This window comes from Girardinichthys multiradiatus, chromosome 15 (assembly GCF_021462225.1).
Source record: "Girardinichthys multiradiatus isolate DD_20200921_A chromosome 15, DD_fGirMul_XY1, whole genome shotgun sequence".
NCBI lineage: Eukaryota > Metazoa > Chordata > Actinopteri > Cyprinodontiformes > Goodeidae > Girardinichthys > Girardinichthys multiradiatus.
This window is the reverse complement of record NC_061808.1, coordinates 3428753-3446457: the sequence shown is the minus strand read 5'-3', so window position 1 is coordinate 3446457 and position 17705 is coordinate 3428753. Positions and strand designations below refer to the sequence as shown.

General features: G+C 40.0%; 1 protein-coding gene across 1 annotated transcript in view; it reads left to right on the top strand.

The window, feature by feature from the left end:
* vta1 (vesicle (multivesicular body) trafficking 1) overlaps positions 1-17705 on the top strand; it is a 43618-nt gene that overhangs the window by 21138 nt on the left and 4775 nt on the right. Inside the window, exons 5-7 of the mRNA XM_047388715.1 lie at positions 2582-2696; positions 8484-8720; positions 11692-11769. Of these exons, the coding sequence (XP_047244671.1) occupies positions 2582-2696; positions 8484-8720; positions 11692-11769 (430 nt within the window). The remainder of the gene's footprint in view (positions 1-2581; positions 2697-8483; positions 8721-11691; positions 11770-17705) is intronic.

Here is a 17705-nt window from a genome sequence, read left to right as displayed (position 1 = left end):
AAAATCAACTTTCCAGGAAGATTTTCCGTCATCCTTCCATGAACGTGTGCAGAGCGGCGAGTAATTACTAAACTCCTGCTGCTCGGCCAAACTACCCAACGTGATTCAAATCGTCAGTTTAGAGCCAAATACTTTCAAAGACCCAAACATGTCCTGCCGAATTCTGGGATAAATGGTTGGGAAAGGAGTTAATCAGCAGGAGCAATCATCACACACAACCAAGAGATGGAAACAGGGTTGATTGAAGATGTAACACTGACTGTTTGCAACAAGAACCATTGTTCTGTTCTCATTCATACTGAGACTGGAAACAGAGCAGCACCTTCAGATCATCTGAAAACTTCGGTGTCTTTCAGAGACCTTCTAATTTCTCCCCAGCAGCATTCACCAAACACCAAACGGACTGAAGAAGAGCAGATTGGTGAAATATTTATTCCGACCTCGGTCTATACTGAGAATGAAGACACCTCCACAGGTGTGGTCATAATTAAAGCTCTCCTCCCCATCATTACACTCTTCAGCAGAACTCATGACATAATCAATAATTTAAAAAACTCGTCTGCAGTTTCTTTGTACTTTTACAAAGAACAAAATATTTTAATATTTGTAATATTAATGTGTTAAAATACTCTTTTTTTCACTGTTGCTGCGTCTTTATCATTAAAACCCATCTAATAAAAAGAGAACTGAAGGTAACTACAGTAAGAAAACCTGCACAGTTTTTATAGAATTAGCAAATTACTTTTGAGGAGAAATGTTGACATGAATAAAATATGCCGCCTAATTTAGCCAAACTTTATTTTTCACATTTCAGTCCTGTGCAAAAGTCTTAGATCATGCCTGTTTCTTTACATTTTGCTTCTCTGGAACCAGACTGTCTAATCTGTCCTAATATAAGGTTGTTGGATATAACCCTGCCGCCCTCCCAGGCACAGGAGACATCTTTGAAACGTTGAAAAGATCCTCTCCTTCGCATTTATGGTGTCATATCACAGCAGTGTTTCTTTCCCTGCTGGAAATGAGGCACTTGGACCTTTTGACTAACCGAGGCCAAACAAACACGGCTGTGTCAGCCTTGGCCGGTTTGCCCCTTCTGCTGTTTTTCCCACATTCCAAACATCCTGCCACCAACCCTGTCAGAGGACAACTAAATGAAAGAAGCGTGGCTGTTTCAGACCGGTACCCACAGATTTCCAGATTGCAAGACTTCTCGCCTGTTATTTCCCCTAGACACGTAGGAAAATTCACTAAGTACTTACTTTTCTTCTGGGAGTGACACAGAAAACAACTCTTTGGAAGGTTTTTTTTTTTTTTTACATGGAAAATTATATTAGTTATAAATTAATCATATTAGTTAAATCTGTGGTACCGTCTCCATTGACAGTGTCCATTAGTTTGTCTATCTGTACGCCATCCCTCCTTCGTCCATCTACTCATGCATTTGCATGTCCATGTATTGATCAGTCCAACCATCCTTTGATCCATTCATCCATCAGTCTGTCCAGCCAACCATTCTTCAATTCCTCCGTCTGTCGGTCCGCCCATCCATCCATTACTTTGTCTGTCCGTATCCTTTGTTCAGCCATTGAGCCATCCTACCATCCACCAGTCCGACCATCCTTTGTTCATGCTTTGATCCATTACTCCATCCATCCATTCATCCAAACTAAATTCCAACCTTCAGTCTCTTTATCCAGATTCCACCCACCATCCTTTGATTAATCTCCCTTCAATTTATCTGCTCATCCAACTTTGGAGTCCTTCCGTCTGTCCATCCATCTTCCATCTTTCCCTCTATCTACCCATCTTTTGAGCCCCTTTATCCATCATTTGATCCATTTTTCCCTCCGTCAATCTATTCATTTGTCCATCAGGCCCAAATCTTAGCACCACAAACGGAACTCTGAGCTACCTCTTCCAGCTCATCTGAGGAACCACCAAGCCATCTATGAGTTCTCCGCCTTTGCTTGAGCCTTCTCCAGTAGGGTCAGTTCACCTTCCTAATAATTAGTGGAATGGAAAGTATTCTTATAAATATAGCCAGCTTCGCGTGTTGAGGGGTTTAGAAGACCCCAGAGACCCGAGGAGCTGTGATAGCTTTCCCCCTGTAGGGTCTTCCATGGCTATTTGGTTCTCGGTGAGGAACCTGACCTTCAGTAAATACTTATAATGACCAACGCTACAAAGTACCTAGACACCCTCTCTGTCATTGTTTGGTGGCCAGGCAGATAGTCCAGTCTGCTGATATAAGACATAAGAAAAATAAGTCTCATGATAAAGATGGACGTGAGCTAAAAGGTGAAACTTTTGGTTTAAGACAGACTGTTTGTTCTGCACCTACCTTATTTATTTGATTATTAAAATACGACACATTACATGATGTTTTTAGTCTTGCATATTTTTCAGTGGTGTTAAAAATAATATTTCAAATATTATTCAAAGGTCCTGTGAAATACCTAAAACCAACTCTACACAACCAAACCCAGGTTTCTGGAACTATCCCAGCAATTAAAATTTACTTTGTGTCCCCAGATGAACCTCCAATTTGGATAATATTGAAAGTTTTGTTAATCTCTTCCAGAATATCCAGCAACGGAAGTACGCCCGCTGGAAGGCCACCTACATCCACAACTGTCTGAAGAACGGGGAGACCCCCCAATCCGGGCCCATCGGCATGGATGATGATGAGGAAGCAGGTGAGACCTTCTGATAAAGTCCCGTTCCTCCACATCACAAACACAGCCTGTTTTTTTAAAAGAACACTGAGACCAGCTTCTTTTGTTGGCAGGCTTTAATCTGTGTGTGACAGTATGTTTATATGAGTGTGTGTGTGTGTTCAGTCCGGCTCAGTATTGTTCTGGTTATCAGTTCTCGGGAGAGCTGCTGGAAGGCCCTCTAGCCAAAGGTGTGGACTCTGAAGTGTGTGAGAAGTAGATTAGTCATGTAACATGTTCTCACAGGCGGCGAGAATCTCTGCTTTTCATATAAACAAGTGTCTCTTATAGAAATACATCTTTTCATATGGGTTTAAATGTTCTAAGGCTATTCTTGACCTCCACCTGCCTTGACGATTGAATAAGTTGATATTTCTTCTATTTTTAACTCATATCAACTTCAAATCAACTTACACGCTCTGACCTTTGCTGCCTTCAAAATCAATGAACTTCTATGCAGGTTTCCACCGTAAAACATAACCTTTTAAAGAAAGAAAGCCTCGGAAAACCCCTTTGTTTGAGCTTGTATGACAAAATATGCTCAGAACAACCTTTAAAATGGCTGCTTGGGCAGCATTTTGTGTGGAAAAAAAAGACTTGTAATTTGTGTAAGAGAATGTACCACAAATCTGCCTGTATTGATGAACTTTAAGGTTACTGTTAAAATTTGACAAGGTTTCCGATTCATCAGAAAATAATAATAAAAAAATAAATAGCATTTTTATTTCTGAAATTTACCAGAAACTCTGTGTCCCAACCTTCACCCACACACAGTGTGCTCAATTGATTGTTAAAAAGGCAAAAAAGTAACTTTGCCTCCCTACTAAACAACACAATGAACTACTCACCCCGTTAAAATGCCAGGGCTCGTGACAAAAAAAATGAGACCATTATAAATCATTTCAGAACTTTTTCTAGCTTTAATATAACCCAGAACATTCACCTTTGCCATTTTGCAGATGGAGACTACGAATAGAAACAACAGAAACTGGTCTGAACATTAAACTGGTTGGCATTTTTCCATATACTGTTACTTTAACTGGATATACCAGACAATCATATTTAATTTATGCTATTAGTGGCTGATGGCAGTCACTTTGTTTGTATGTTTTCCAGACTGGACTCTGACCAGGAATGTATATTTTATTAGGGAGGGACCTGTAAGGTGTGCTTGTTTGAATACAAGTGTGATTGACCCGGCTAAGACATTCCTCCTGGCTCTGATGGGTTGTTTCTGACTGGGAGCGGTGCATTTCTAGAAAAAGCAGTAGGACCACTGGGAAGAGCCAGAGGAGCTTGATTTTCTTTTTTCACAGATTATCTGTCCCATATTCTACTGTCGGCACATATTGACAGTTTTAACAGATATGTAACAAATACATTTTAAAAAAGGTACCTACTGCAGCTTTAATTAAATTCCTGTACTGCTTCTCTACTGCCTTTTACTTCTGTGTGTCAAACCGAGAAGGCCAAGATGTTTCAGCAACGCTTGCTCCAGTTTGGGTTTCTTCTGTTTTTTTATGGATTCTTGCACTGTGGATTTATTGGGTTATGGTGGTGCCCGACACCTCTCTTTGTTTAGTCTTGAGTTTCTTAGGAGTCAGCAGCAGAGATGGAGCTCAGTTTAAAACAGTCCCAGATGGTTTGTGCGTGTTATCACACAAACCATGTCGGTGTTGAGATTTCTATCACAGCGCATGGCAGATTGTTTGAGTTAGGATCCTTGAGACATAGATGGAGCAGAATGATTGAGGAGTTTGAACCTTCTGGGATGGGTAAAGTGTGAACAGATTAGTATTCTGTGTTTTCATTGTGCCTGTGAAGTGTTTTAATCATTGAATCACCCCGGAGCCTGATGACTTCAAGCACATGTTGAGCTTCTACTTCAGCCCCCGGGACTCAGCAACACCTGGAGTTACTTTCAGATTTCATTTTGAAAGTTTGATATTCTATAGAAAGCCTCTTAGGAACAGAACCAGACAATTGTTTTGACACGAGCTCCTTTGGACTGAAAAATGTGTCCCTCCCTGAAAGAGGAAACTTCAAACATGCTTTTTTAAGTCAGAGAAATTACGTTTACAAATTTCTCCCTGAAATAAAGTCCATCTGCTGGCCCACACCCACTCACTCCACATACATCTGGGTGTGTTTGACCCCAGAACGTGGCCAGATTGCTATGACATCAGCTTGTGGAAGCCCAAGCTGCAAAGAAACGTGGAGAAAACACCCCCACCTCTGCTGGCGTTATTCCTCACTTTAACAGCTTGAATTCTCCTTTTCCTCAAAGTGAACTCTTGTCTCTCCGACAACGATGATTCCAATTAATATGTAGCTGATGCTGATACTGTCTGCCGCGCCCCTGTCTGAGTATTTAACCTAAACTCAAATTTAGTCTGGATTTGTTTGGACCTTTATTCAGACAGGCAGAACTTTTAACTGAGAAACTTCATTGTATGTAAAACATACATTGATATTAGATGTTAAATGATTTGAAATCTGGAGTCCCCTCATGGATTGATGGATGTCTCCTATTGACTCCAACATAACAGAAAAAGATCACATGTCTCATATTTGAAGACGTCTGATTAAACTGAGCAGCTCCACCACTGGCATGTGTAAACTGGAACCTGTGGTCTACCATAGAAATCTGAATATTTTGAAGTTCTGTTCTGTTTGAAGTGCAACTCTGATAGATTAATGATTTGATGTTAAATAATGTAATGCAGAATATGACAACAAAACATAGACCAACTTACCAACAGTCCGTGTAGGAAACTGAACAAATTTAGCTAATTAAACTAAACCAAATCCAACACAAACAAACTAAACCAACAAACAATCCTGGCTGGCAACCTAACACAAGCTAACCTCATCTAAACCAACACAACCAAACCACTAGCCAACAAATTAAACAAGCAACCAAGGATGTTAACCACTGAAACTAAACAAAACCCAGCCAAACTTAAACAAACCATCCAACCAACCAAAAAACCATCCAACAATGTAAACTGGTACTTGTGGTTTACCTTAAGGGCCTCATCCCACAATGATGTACCTGTTTCAATGTTTTATGTATTTCTGACCTAAGAATAAGACTTTGACAGAGAGCAGCAGCGTTTGGCCCTCAGCACTAAAGATAGCAAGGAGGAGAACTACAGCCAGGGATTATTTCACAGACCGACCGGGAGCAATTCAGAGCATGTTGATGCTGTTGTCTGGTCACAATATGGGATGTAAGAGCCACAAAATCAGAGAGATGGAGCTGACTGAGCAACCGAATGAGCAGCCATCTCTGTGCGGCCCTAACTGCTGTGTGCTCATTTGTTGTAATTATAGTAATTATATGAAATGCCATGAGTGTTCTGTAGGTTCAATTCAGTTTTATTTATATAGCGCCAATTCACAACACATGTTGTCTCAAGGTTCTTCACAACAGTCAGGTTCATACAATCCAATTAATCCTAATCATTGAACACTGCAGTCGGAGTTAGCTTTTTATTGAAATTGGATAAAAGGTTTTTCTATCTAAGGAAACCCAGCAGATTGCATCCAGTCAGTGACTTGCAGCATTCACTCCTCCTGGATGAGCATGTAGAGACAGTGGACAGTAACTGGCGTTGACTTTGCAGCAATCCCTCATACTGAGCATGCATGTAGCGACAGTGGAGAGGAAAAACTCCATTTTAACAGGAAGAAACCTCCAGCAGAACCAGAACCAGGCTCAGTGTGAGCGGCCATCTGCCACGACCGACTGGAGGTTTAGAAGAAAGAGATTTCTGCGGTACATTTTGGTTTAGAGACTTCATTCTTACTTTAATGAATAACTTTTATTGACACATGTTAATGTAAACAGTGTGGTATTTACATCATCCTGCTAAACTCTTTCATGACTGCAAATCTAACAGGGACGGGCTTTTTCTGCTAGTGTTTGCTGTCTTAGCTATGTGCTGATTGTGTGTGACTGTGTGCCGAGTGGTAGGTCTACGCAGTCGGCAGAATTCATGTCAACAAACTGATGCCATGCAACGTTTTCTACTGTTTATTATCTGGCCTATGGAAAGCTAGAGAGATGCAGCTCATCATGGTAAAGCCCTTAGAAGAGGATTCACTTCCCTTACCTTTCCTCTTTGCTTTTTAGCTGAACAGTTGGATGGCAGGGGTTCTGTCCTTTAGGTCCTTACTAGATTTGACCAATTTTCTATAGTCAGTATTACTTACTGGTGTTTAATAGGTTTATTTGCAGTTATACGATGAAGGTGAAATCTGCCAAACATCTTCATATTTTAACCCACAGTGAGGCGTTTTGTAAATGTTCTGAATGTCATTAAACCACAAGTTGATTCATCCGATCAGAGGTAAACCTCAGCTTCAGGCCCCATTGCTCCTCTAAAATCAATTTCTTATCAAATTATCTATGAATAGAATTTAAACAGATTGATTTCGATATATTCAAATTATTTCACCACAACTCATTTTTAGGGTCTCCAGATGGGCTTTTGAAAAATAAATCATTTCTTCTTGGATCAAGCAAGGCTGAGGAGATTCAGCTTCTGTGTTTGCCACCAATCTGCAAAAACAGTCAGTTTGAGGTCAATTTACTCCTTTCACTCAGTGCCTCATTTTAGTTTTTAAGACGAGTGGAAATCTAGCAGTAATGTGTCTGATCAAGTGTTTTTTTAAAATCCACTTTTAATTATCATTATTCAGACTTGTATTCGGTTAATGTTTGACCTGCAGAAATGTTTAACTCTGGTACTTAGTTGTTGCGTCTGTCTGTCCATCCAAACAACCACCTACATCCATCTATCATCGGTCTGCATATCTGTCCATACGGTCAGTCAGTCACATTTAGACAGCTTTTGCCTAATGTATCAGTCTCATGAGGACAACTTTTCAACTATTTCCTCTATAAAAGAAAGCATCTATTAACTGGACAAGCTGAGAGCGAACAGGAATACAGATTAGAAGGTGCAGCGACTCTTTGAAAGGAGCAGCGTAAATTAGTGCAGTAAGATGTTAATGTAGGAGGTTGAAATAGAAAATAAGTGCATGAAGGAGATTTTGAATTTACCAGTTGGCTTTCAGTTTGTAGGTCTTTTCCCCAGTTTGTTTCTGGACGGGGATGAATGTTGTATACATGTTGCCATGTTTCTCACCATATGACGAGAGCTTACCAAAAATAACTCGGTGACGACAAAGTTTATCTGCTGGATAACCAGATGGAAACTTAGAGACGGACTCTGTAGGAAATGCAACATGTTGCCTGAATACAAATGTGGCAACCAGAACCGATGTGCCGTCGGTTCATTTTCTGCTGCTCAGCGACGGAGGCTGTTTCCTTTCTTTGGTCCCCCTACCTCCACCCTCCATCCATTCCTTTCCTCTTGCTCAACACATCCATTTCCCAGCCAATGGAAAGTCAGAGCGGAGCTGTGGGGAGACAATGGTCTTTCTGTAACCACCACTGGTTTATTTGTGTGGTGGAGGGAGTGGGAGCCAAAATGTGTGTTAAACACAGCATACATCTCTCCAGAGGTTAATTAACCCACTCAAACTGAATCCCGTGGAAGCAGTGCTCGGTTCATGCTGCTTTAAAAGACAAAGTGAGTTGCTTAGACTGAAAATATGTAAAAGAAGCACTTCTGACCCGTGGAAAGTCAAAGCAGATCAATATTAGAGCTACTGGCTCAGACTGGAAGTTCTACAAGCTTTCTATAAATTATGATACCCGTTTCAGCAAGCTGCATATGTTTTATTTCTGCCTTTCAGACGAGTTTGGAGCCGAAGGTTTCTCAGGACCGGGCTTCTCACATGGAGGCTCCTTCAGGGCAGAACCTTTTTCACAGGACCAGAATTTGCATCAAGATCCAGCTCCGGGTATCGGCTTCGCTCCAGATCCAGGATTGGTTCCAACGGGCCCTCCTGCCTCAAACTTCAACAACATTCAGATCCCACCAGGGGCCCACGCACCAGCCAACACTCCGGCAGAGCTGCCAGCTCCTTCAGGTACGACCGAAGCTGCCTGTTAGTGTTATCTTCTTGATGATCCAAGTCCCTCCATAAGACTTGTTCATGAGTTTAAACTGAAACTAATCATCCTGAAGTTCAGTAGGTTTTTCTTGTTTTTCATTTTACCCCAAAATTATACATTAGCTCTCTCTCCTGTTGTCTCCTTTGGAATCTGAGATGGTAGGTGGTGTCATGACGTGAATCGGAAACAATTTCATATTTCAACTTGACAAACATAAGATAAAATGTTTTGGTTTCAAATAAAGCAAGAAAGACAACCAAACAAGATTTTACTTACCAAAACAATAATTAGAGACACTTAATTTTAGGTTAATGAGGAAAAGAACAGAACAGGATCAAAAGCACAACCCTGAGGTACCCCAGCAACAAATGCTGATAAAGTGAATTTAAACAGAAAGTCTGCTAAAACAAAATGCTATTTCATATGTTCTATTTAAAGTATGAGAGCATCTTAATTTACCTCAACACTGAAGAACCACAGTATATAATCTGCTGGGACTGCGTTTGTTGTTTAGAGATCACTTGGGATCCCCCAAGGCTCTTTTCTTGGGTTACTAATTTCTGCCAGACCCGTCTCTTGTCTTTACTAGATCATTTATTGTTTCTTAGTGACATAACTTCAGGTCCTGTTCATCAGCTGACAACCTTTTTAGGATCTTGGTCACCATGCATATGTTTTAGCTAACAATATTCTTACTTGATGACTCTGACTTCAGTGTTTGCTGTAGTTCAGACGTTAGACGTTGCTTCTTGTCAAGCTGTAACTAATTCACTAGAACTCATGAGCTATTTGCTCAGAACACAAGGTGGATAAATGAGGCTGTATATTCTGGGTTGTTTTCCTAATCGTGGCGTTTTAAATAAATTTATGCATCACACATTTAATGTTTTATGCTAATTTCCCCGGATAACTCAAATATGTGAGATCCTTTCAGTTTTCTGGCACCAAAGTTAATACTCCTCCCAGAGAGACTCCCACACACACTCTTCAACAAACAAGTGTGTGTTTTTGTTGTGTTTCACTGATCTGAAGCTGAAGAAACGGCTCTGCAGTAAGGATTGTTTGTTAGATGCTAACTGTGTTATTTACAGGTTGACATAAAGACGTGATGTCAGACGTCTGGGTGACAGAAGATGTCATTTGGTTGTTGTTGAAGACCTGAGTGAGAAGGGAAGCTTTATTTTTCTTCCCATTAAGCAGAACTTAACATCAAGTTTAGCTAAGGAGCTGGCACAAGAAGTGCAAACACTCTCACTTTAAGTTATTGTCTTGCTGGTATCTCCTCAAACATGCCTGCAGTAAAAAGGGTTGATTAAGATTAAGAGTGTCAGAAGTTGAACCTGGAGCTCATCCATTCAGACTAAGTGCTGAGAAACGAGTTGTTTTTTTCTCTGATAATGTGACTGATGGTGAATAACTGTAATGGATCCCCTGAGAGCCTCATAAAGGACAGTGCATCTGTTCATGCATTCATTTAGAAAATGTAGTGCCAGAAAAACATTGCCCAGGTTTTTAACAGATTTGGTGTTTTTCACTTAGTTTCTTCAAATGTGTTAACACGATGCTAGAGTGGAAAGATATTAGCAATGGCCCTTCAGAAGCAATCTGTGTGACTGTGTGCCGGGTGGTAGGTCTACGCAGTCGGCAGAATTCATGTCACTACTTGTACAGAGAGAAAGAGTGTTCACAAGTTGAAGATGTTTAAATAGCTGCCAATCTTCCCAGCAGTGGATGTTCCAGCAAATTTATCCAAAAATTACAGCGTGGAACCCTCAGAGAACCGCTAAAACAGCCAAGAGCTCCATCTCAGACTTTACAGGGTGCAGTTTCTATGTTCATGACTAAACAAGTATATCTTCTTTGGAAGGGAGAAAGGAGAAAGTGTCTTCTCTCCTAAAGGAATATGGCAGCACATCTTTGCTTTGCAAAGTTGGATCGGAAATAGCTACAAGACTTCAGAAAAATGTTCTTTGGACAGATGAGATAAAGGCAAAGATGAAATACCACCTCATACCAACTGTCAGGCATGGTGGTGAAGGCCTGATAAATTCAGTTTGCAGGTATTGGGTCTGCTATGAATCCCTCTGCGTACCAAAGTTAATGTAGAGTCAAATGTGAGGGCCTGAGTCTGACTGCTGTTGCTTGGTGTTTCCTGGCCTTGCTTTGCTGGAATGCAATAAAGCACAGCTCAGACTGCATCAATGAGGAAGTGTTAAAAAATGAATCAATGCATTCATGTCTCACTTTTCAGTACACATTTTTATATACTTCAGTGTTTATTTCATTAAAGATGGTAAAAGCACCAGAATGGGTACAGAGCCTTGCAAAAGTATTCACACCCTTCGAGCTTTTGACCCACAACTAAATTCTTCTGCGTATTTTCTTGTGATTTTATGTGATAGACTAACAGAAGGTAGCGCATGGACGTCCACATACACTGACAGGAGAGCATTAATCAGAAAAGCAGCCAGAGGGCCATGGTAACTCTGGAGGAGCTGTAGAGATCCACTGCTCAAGTGGGGGACTCTGTACACCCAACAGCTGTTGTTGAAAGAAATCCTTTTTGTAGAGTCACAGCAAACATGTGGAAGAAGATGGTGAAATAAGACCAACATTGAACTGTTTGGCTAACATGATAAACTTTATGTGGAGTAAAACTACCACTTGACATCAGTCTGAACACATTGACTCCTTGGTGAAATGTGGTGGTGGTGGCAGCATCATGCTGTGGGCATGCTTTTCTTCAGCAGAGACTGGTAAGCTGGTCAGAGTTTATGGGAAGATGGATGGAGCTATGTTAAGGACAATCATGGAGGAAAGCCAGGGTGACTGGGGTGAAGGTTTACCTTCCAGGAGCACTATTAATACTCATATTTGAAAGCCTTTTTGTTTAAGTGAATTGTTTGCTACTTTGAGATTTTTAATGTTTTTCTTACTATTGTCCAGGAGAAGCTGTTAAACCAAGACCTGCAGCCCGCCCGGTTCCTGCTGTTGACCCATCTCTGCTCAACACTCAGCAGCAGGGTAAGAACGTACAAACACCATGAAAACTCCAATGAACATGGACTCTGTGCATATATGTATAGAATCCAACCTAACTCATGATGTTAAAGTAACATATAGCAGAGTCACATCCCTTTGCATCTTCAGTTGGTACCGCGTTGGTGGAAAAAGCTCCTGATGGTCTAAAGATTGGTTAAAAAAGATGGTTTAACGATTTTTCATTATTGTTACATTAACCGAATGTCTTGGAAGATCTAAGCGCTACTTTTCAGTATCTTTACAACTGGAGCCTAGAAACATTTAGACAACGGGAAAATATTTTTTTTCACATGGATAACTTGAAGATTAAAATAACTAAAATGCAGAAACAGTTTGAGCTGAGCTTCATTTATAAAAGACTGGAACAGGAACTCGTGATTTCTTTTCCAGTAAAAACTTGGTCTAAAAGCAGCAGAACCTTTCATCTCAACCTTTCCAGACAATAGATTTATTTTTAGGTGACATTTATTAGCTTTTAAATTTGACCCTAACCTCCCAGAATCAGCATTTTAATGTGAAACAAGAGAGTTCAGAGTCTTACTGTAGTTATTTAGCTTAATTTCAGTCTTACTTGTTTAATAATTATTATTGTCCAAGTTGCTAAACTGCTGCACAGGAAGCAGGGATGATAACAATGAGTCAAAACCCTTAAATGCTTTTCCTGTTCGCCCATCCATCCGTCCATCTGTCAGTGACTTCTTACATTCCTCTGTTTTTCACCTGTTCTGCATTTTAAGTCTGCGTTAGGAAGGTCATCAAGTTGGGAATTTGAGTCTGGAAAACTGTGGGAATCCTAATAATAAATGACAAATAAAGAAAAACAACCAACAGAATTATAGGGAAAGTATTTACAGGTTTTAAAGACACAGATACAGATTATATCATAGTTTAGACTCGTTGCTGTCTAAAACACTGCATTCATATTAGATCATCATGCAGAATCACCGCTGCTGATGAGCTCCTCTTTTAAAACAAAAAACAAATATATGTACAAACAAAAAGGTAAAAAGAATGATGAGCACCTAAAGTACCAAACGCAGTTTACTCAACTCAACTCTAAACGTGGGACCAAATGAGTTTGAAGATGATTTGGTTTGTTTCAGATCTTTATATGTGAAGGTGAAGGCAGCTCCTGCCCCCTCCATCAGCTGGGGTTCGATGAGATGTTAGGATGATGGCAGGGTCTCCAAAGCAGGGCTTCTTCTCTCTCCTGGACACAAATGCGTAAAATAAGCGTCCCTACAGGATATGCCGATGTTCGCCATCTGAACGTATCATTTTATCCACACCACCGCCTCTTTGTCGCTGTCTAGATTGTGATTAGCAGCTGGTGGCGAGCCACGCTGAGGGGTAGTGGGCGGGGTGGAGGCTAGCACATGAAGCATCAGTTTTCTCTCATTTACAGACTGAAGATTCAAGCTGTTTAAAAGGTGTTTATTTACAGCTGAATTGTTCATGTTTTTTACATATATAATAGCAAAGTTGTTTTCATAAAAGTACATTTACTTCTTACAGACCTATGTGAGCATATGGCAAATAAGGATTTTCTTGTCTTAAAAACCTGATAATAATTTAATCCAGTCAAATGGTTTTATCTGTAAGGTGGTTTCTGCAGCTGATGATTAGTGAAGATTTGAACCTTTGTTACCTTTTATTTCTGCTGCTCATAGAGTAACACTAATATAATGAGCTGGTTGGTATAACGCCATATCTTCTATCTGAAATGCTTTCTTTTTACAAACATTTATAGAAATAAAATGCACCAATAAATCTTTTCTGTAATTTTAATGTCTTATATGTCAAAAAAAGTTATTTTTATTATTATTAATATTATTAACACTTTTTCCCATCCCAGATTTGAATTTGTTTTGAATCGCCTGCATTACTCTTCAGTTTTCTCCCCAATTCTGGCTTGCTACTCTTCTTACAGCGTTTTAAAAAACCTGATTATAAAGTACTTTCGAACATGTGGTTCGATGTGTGATGTTTGCAAAATTAGCTCTGAATGGCAGGTCAAAATTACAGCATTTTAGTGGAACCGCTGAGTAAAGTTTAGAGCTGTGTTACTCTGACTGAATTTAAAGCAGAAACACCATCTAGAGTTCAAATAGCTCACAGAAAGTTAAACTCTATGAATAAATTGCCATTTTTATATTTACCACAGAATGTTAACTCTAAGCTGTGACTTATTGTTTTCTGTCAGATTACTCCAAAGTGTTACACCTAAACATGTTTATTCCCCGTTATGTTTGAAGTATTCTGAAGTTTTCTTCCCAACTGGAATTGAATGATCTTTATCCTCTACATGAAACTCTTCAGAACCATAACGTTTTATCTGTGTGACTTAATAGAAGGTTCTGCCACTCACAGTTCAAGAGGTTTTTGGATCAGACTTACAGTTTTCAATTCAATCTATTTATTTAGCTCCAATTCACAATACAATGTCGTCTCAAGGCACTTTACAAAGTCAGTTCAGTCAAATCATACAGATTTCAAGTAAGGTACATTTATTCCAATAATCCTAACTATCAAACAGTGCAGCCAGATTTAGTAATTTATTCAAATTGGTTAAAAAAAATGTATTTGAGGAAACCCAGCCGATTGCATGGTGTCAGTGACTTTGTAGCGTTCACTCCTCCTGGGTGAGCATGTAGCGACAGTGGAGAGGAAAAACTCGCTTTTAACAGGAAGAAACCTCCAGCAGAACCAGAACCAGCCTCAGTGTGAGCGGCCATCTGCCACGACCGACTGGGGGATTGAGAGAACAGAGCAGCTTGAACAGAATGCTTGTTTCAGGCTTCGTTTCTAGTCTGCATCTGTTATTCTGCTCAACGTTTGCTTCAAAGAAAAGGGGGGAATCACCATAGCAACCAGTAAGAGCAACGTTTCATGAATCCATCATGGCCGCCTCCATAGATACTCTAGAACTCCTCTTTTTGTTCAACTTATTAAAATGAAGAGTTGATGTTGGACGTTTGAAGCGTTGTCGCATTTGAACCCTTTGAGATTTCTCCTGAACTTTTCTAGTTTCATCTGCTCTTCTGTTGCTGATTAAACAGTTAATATGTCCGGGTAATCACATGAAAAGCAGCTCCTCGTTTAGTTCGAGCTCTTTGATGCTTATGAAAGGAGCTTCATTCCTCTCTCCACCACCTGTTGATAAATCTTACTGTGGTTCTTTAGCCTGATGTGAAACAGTTTTAATGAGACCATCTCTTTTTCTGAAAAGTAAAGTTTTACCTGCTCAGCAATAATAATTGACACTGTTAATCTCAGAGCTACCTGCTGAGGAACAACAGTTTGTGTCCTGAACTTTTCCCTCACAGAGTGATTTCAGGCCGGCACGGCTCAGCCTCTCGCCCTTTAGTCTGACCGCTGCTACAATTAAACAGAATCAGCCTGTTTCAGGAGCACATTAGGGCCCGGTCCAAGATTTTTAAATGAAGAGAAATGGAGCTCATTGCTCCCTGTTTAAACGTGTGGAACAGACTGGGAAGAAGAGGCCAAATAAACAGTAAATATGTGTTTTCTGCTCAGCAGCCCAGGGTGGACTCTCTGTAGGTGTTCTTCATGGCAGGAAAAAGAAAACTTTTAATTAGAAAGTTTTTCTTTTGTTGCTTCTCAGACACAAGACGTTTCTAACCTAATCATCTCTGTCAGTTATTTATTGCTTGGTCTTCATGATCACATCATCACCGGGGGCTCCTGTCAACATCACTGATAATTCGTTAATCAAAGAAACTGAGCTTTCATGTTAGACTCTTGTTGGTTCTGAGTACTGCATGAAGAATGAGGAAAACAGCTTCTAATAGGATTTCTTATCCTCTAACAGTTATGGAGTTTCTGAAGAAAATATTATAGTGAGCGTGAGAGGAATAGGAGATGTGTGGGAAGGACCATAAATGCTTAATCACTACTTGATCAGGACCAATTTGGAAGTAGAGGTTCTCTGGATCCTGGGTTCTTGAGCTGGTTTGAATGTTTTCTGTTAGATTTAGGACTAAGCAGCTGCTGCTATGGGTGGAGAAGCCCCAGAGATGTTTTAATGGTCATGGCAGAGGTTCTTCAGATCCCACTGGGTGTTTAAGTCAGCATTCTTTGAAACTGATCTTTGCAGAGTGCTCTTGCACTCCTCTAAACTGCTCCTCTAAAGAGAATAGTTGTTGGAAAGCTTTATATCTCCTCTTCTTGGAGAATACATTTAAATGCTCCTAATGTTCCAGGTTTTTTATCCCCATGATAGGCTTTGTTGGGAATCTGTGCCACGTACTGTTAATTAGTGGGAATCAGCCCTGAATGAGTTTAGTGATTCAATTATTGCATTACATTTTTTTAGTTTGTAGATATTAGTTGAAAATAAATCAGCATTTAGACAGACGCCAGCTTTGTTAGCACTACTTGGTTTATCTAAGCACTAAACTGCATCTTAGTTCTTTACTCGAGCCATCATCCATCCTTTTTATTCATTCTGCTGTTTAATCTGTCCCTGAAATCTGTCCGTTCCTCATGATCTCTGCTTTCTGGACGTCTCCCACCGCTTTACAGATTTCTTCTATTAACTTTTCTATTTTTTCCACCCTCGTGTCTCTCAAAGCTATTCCCTCGGGAATATAAATCAGCGTTTTACCGAGAATAATCAGACGAGGGATTAGAGGCCTTTGATTCAACATCTTTCCCTCGGTTTGTTTCTACAGCTCTGAAGAGCAGAAGACCATTTTTCCTGAGCGCTGTTTAACTAAGAGACATTTTATCTGTCGCTCTGCTTGTTCAGCCTGCACTGCTTTTTAGAAATATCACCCAGGGTTCTTCTTCTTGGTCTTTAAAGGCTCCCACTAATATAACATCTAAGTAGAATAATAATATGGTAATATTATTTCATTTAATGCATATTAACTCTGGGCAAGAACTGTTCCCATCTGTGGATTTACAGAAAGCAAAGTGTTGAAGTTGCTGTTTGCTTTGGTTTCTACACCCCGTAATAAACCGCTGACCTCACAGTTTAACTAGCAAACCTCAGCTCATAATCACTACTCTGAACTTCATACAGTCTGTCTACCTGAGAGACGACTTGAACAGGAACAATGCCTCAGTCATTTAGATCTCCGCTTTCAGGTTCAAATGGAAACTAAAATCATCTTCAACCACAGAGGTCATCAAACCGAAATGTAAACCAGCGCTGGCTGCGGCAATTCCATTTATATTTTATTTCATTTAAACAAAACGTGGGACCCTAATTCATGGGTGGGGGTCTGTAAACCACCACACAGGAAGACCACATGACACAATGAGGACGTCTTGTCAAATGTCAGCATTCAACATCACTGTGAGTTGACCTGTAAGTGGTGTTCGCTTCAGTTGAGGGTTGTATTATCTGCTGTAACCTTTGGTTTTAATCATTAGGACCGTTTTCAGTTAGAAACTTCTCCAGTCACACTTTAATGCTTTCATGTTTGTGCCTCAGTGTGGCTTCGATCCCTTCCCCTTTCCAAGAGCACACCCACAGGTCTTCTGTCCACTTCTGCTTAGGCGAATGCACAAACCATCAAGTCCAACATTATGCAGCTTGTAAAAAGCTGGGAGTTCAAGGTTATGTCTAACATTTTCTTCAAACAATACAAACTATTATCGAAGGCGGTGACGAGTGGCAACAGATCCTACAACCCGTTCTTTCCCAGAACGTTTCCTGGAAATCTTTTTGCTTTTGTTGAACTTACAGGGCACCATTTCTAGAATCACAAGGATACTTTCTCAGGTCTTTCAGGTTACTTTATTAGATTTTACTAGCTCCCTCGAACCTACAAGTTACTCTTTTGGACATCACAGGTTACTTAGATAATATTTACTTAATTTATATATTAAGTACTTAGTAGTAATTACATTTTTAGAACTAACAGGTTACTTGAAAAACTGAAAACTTT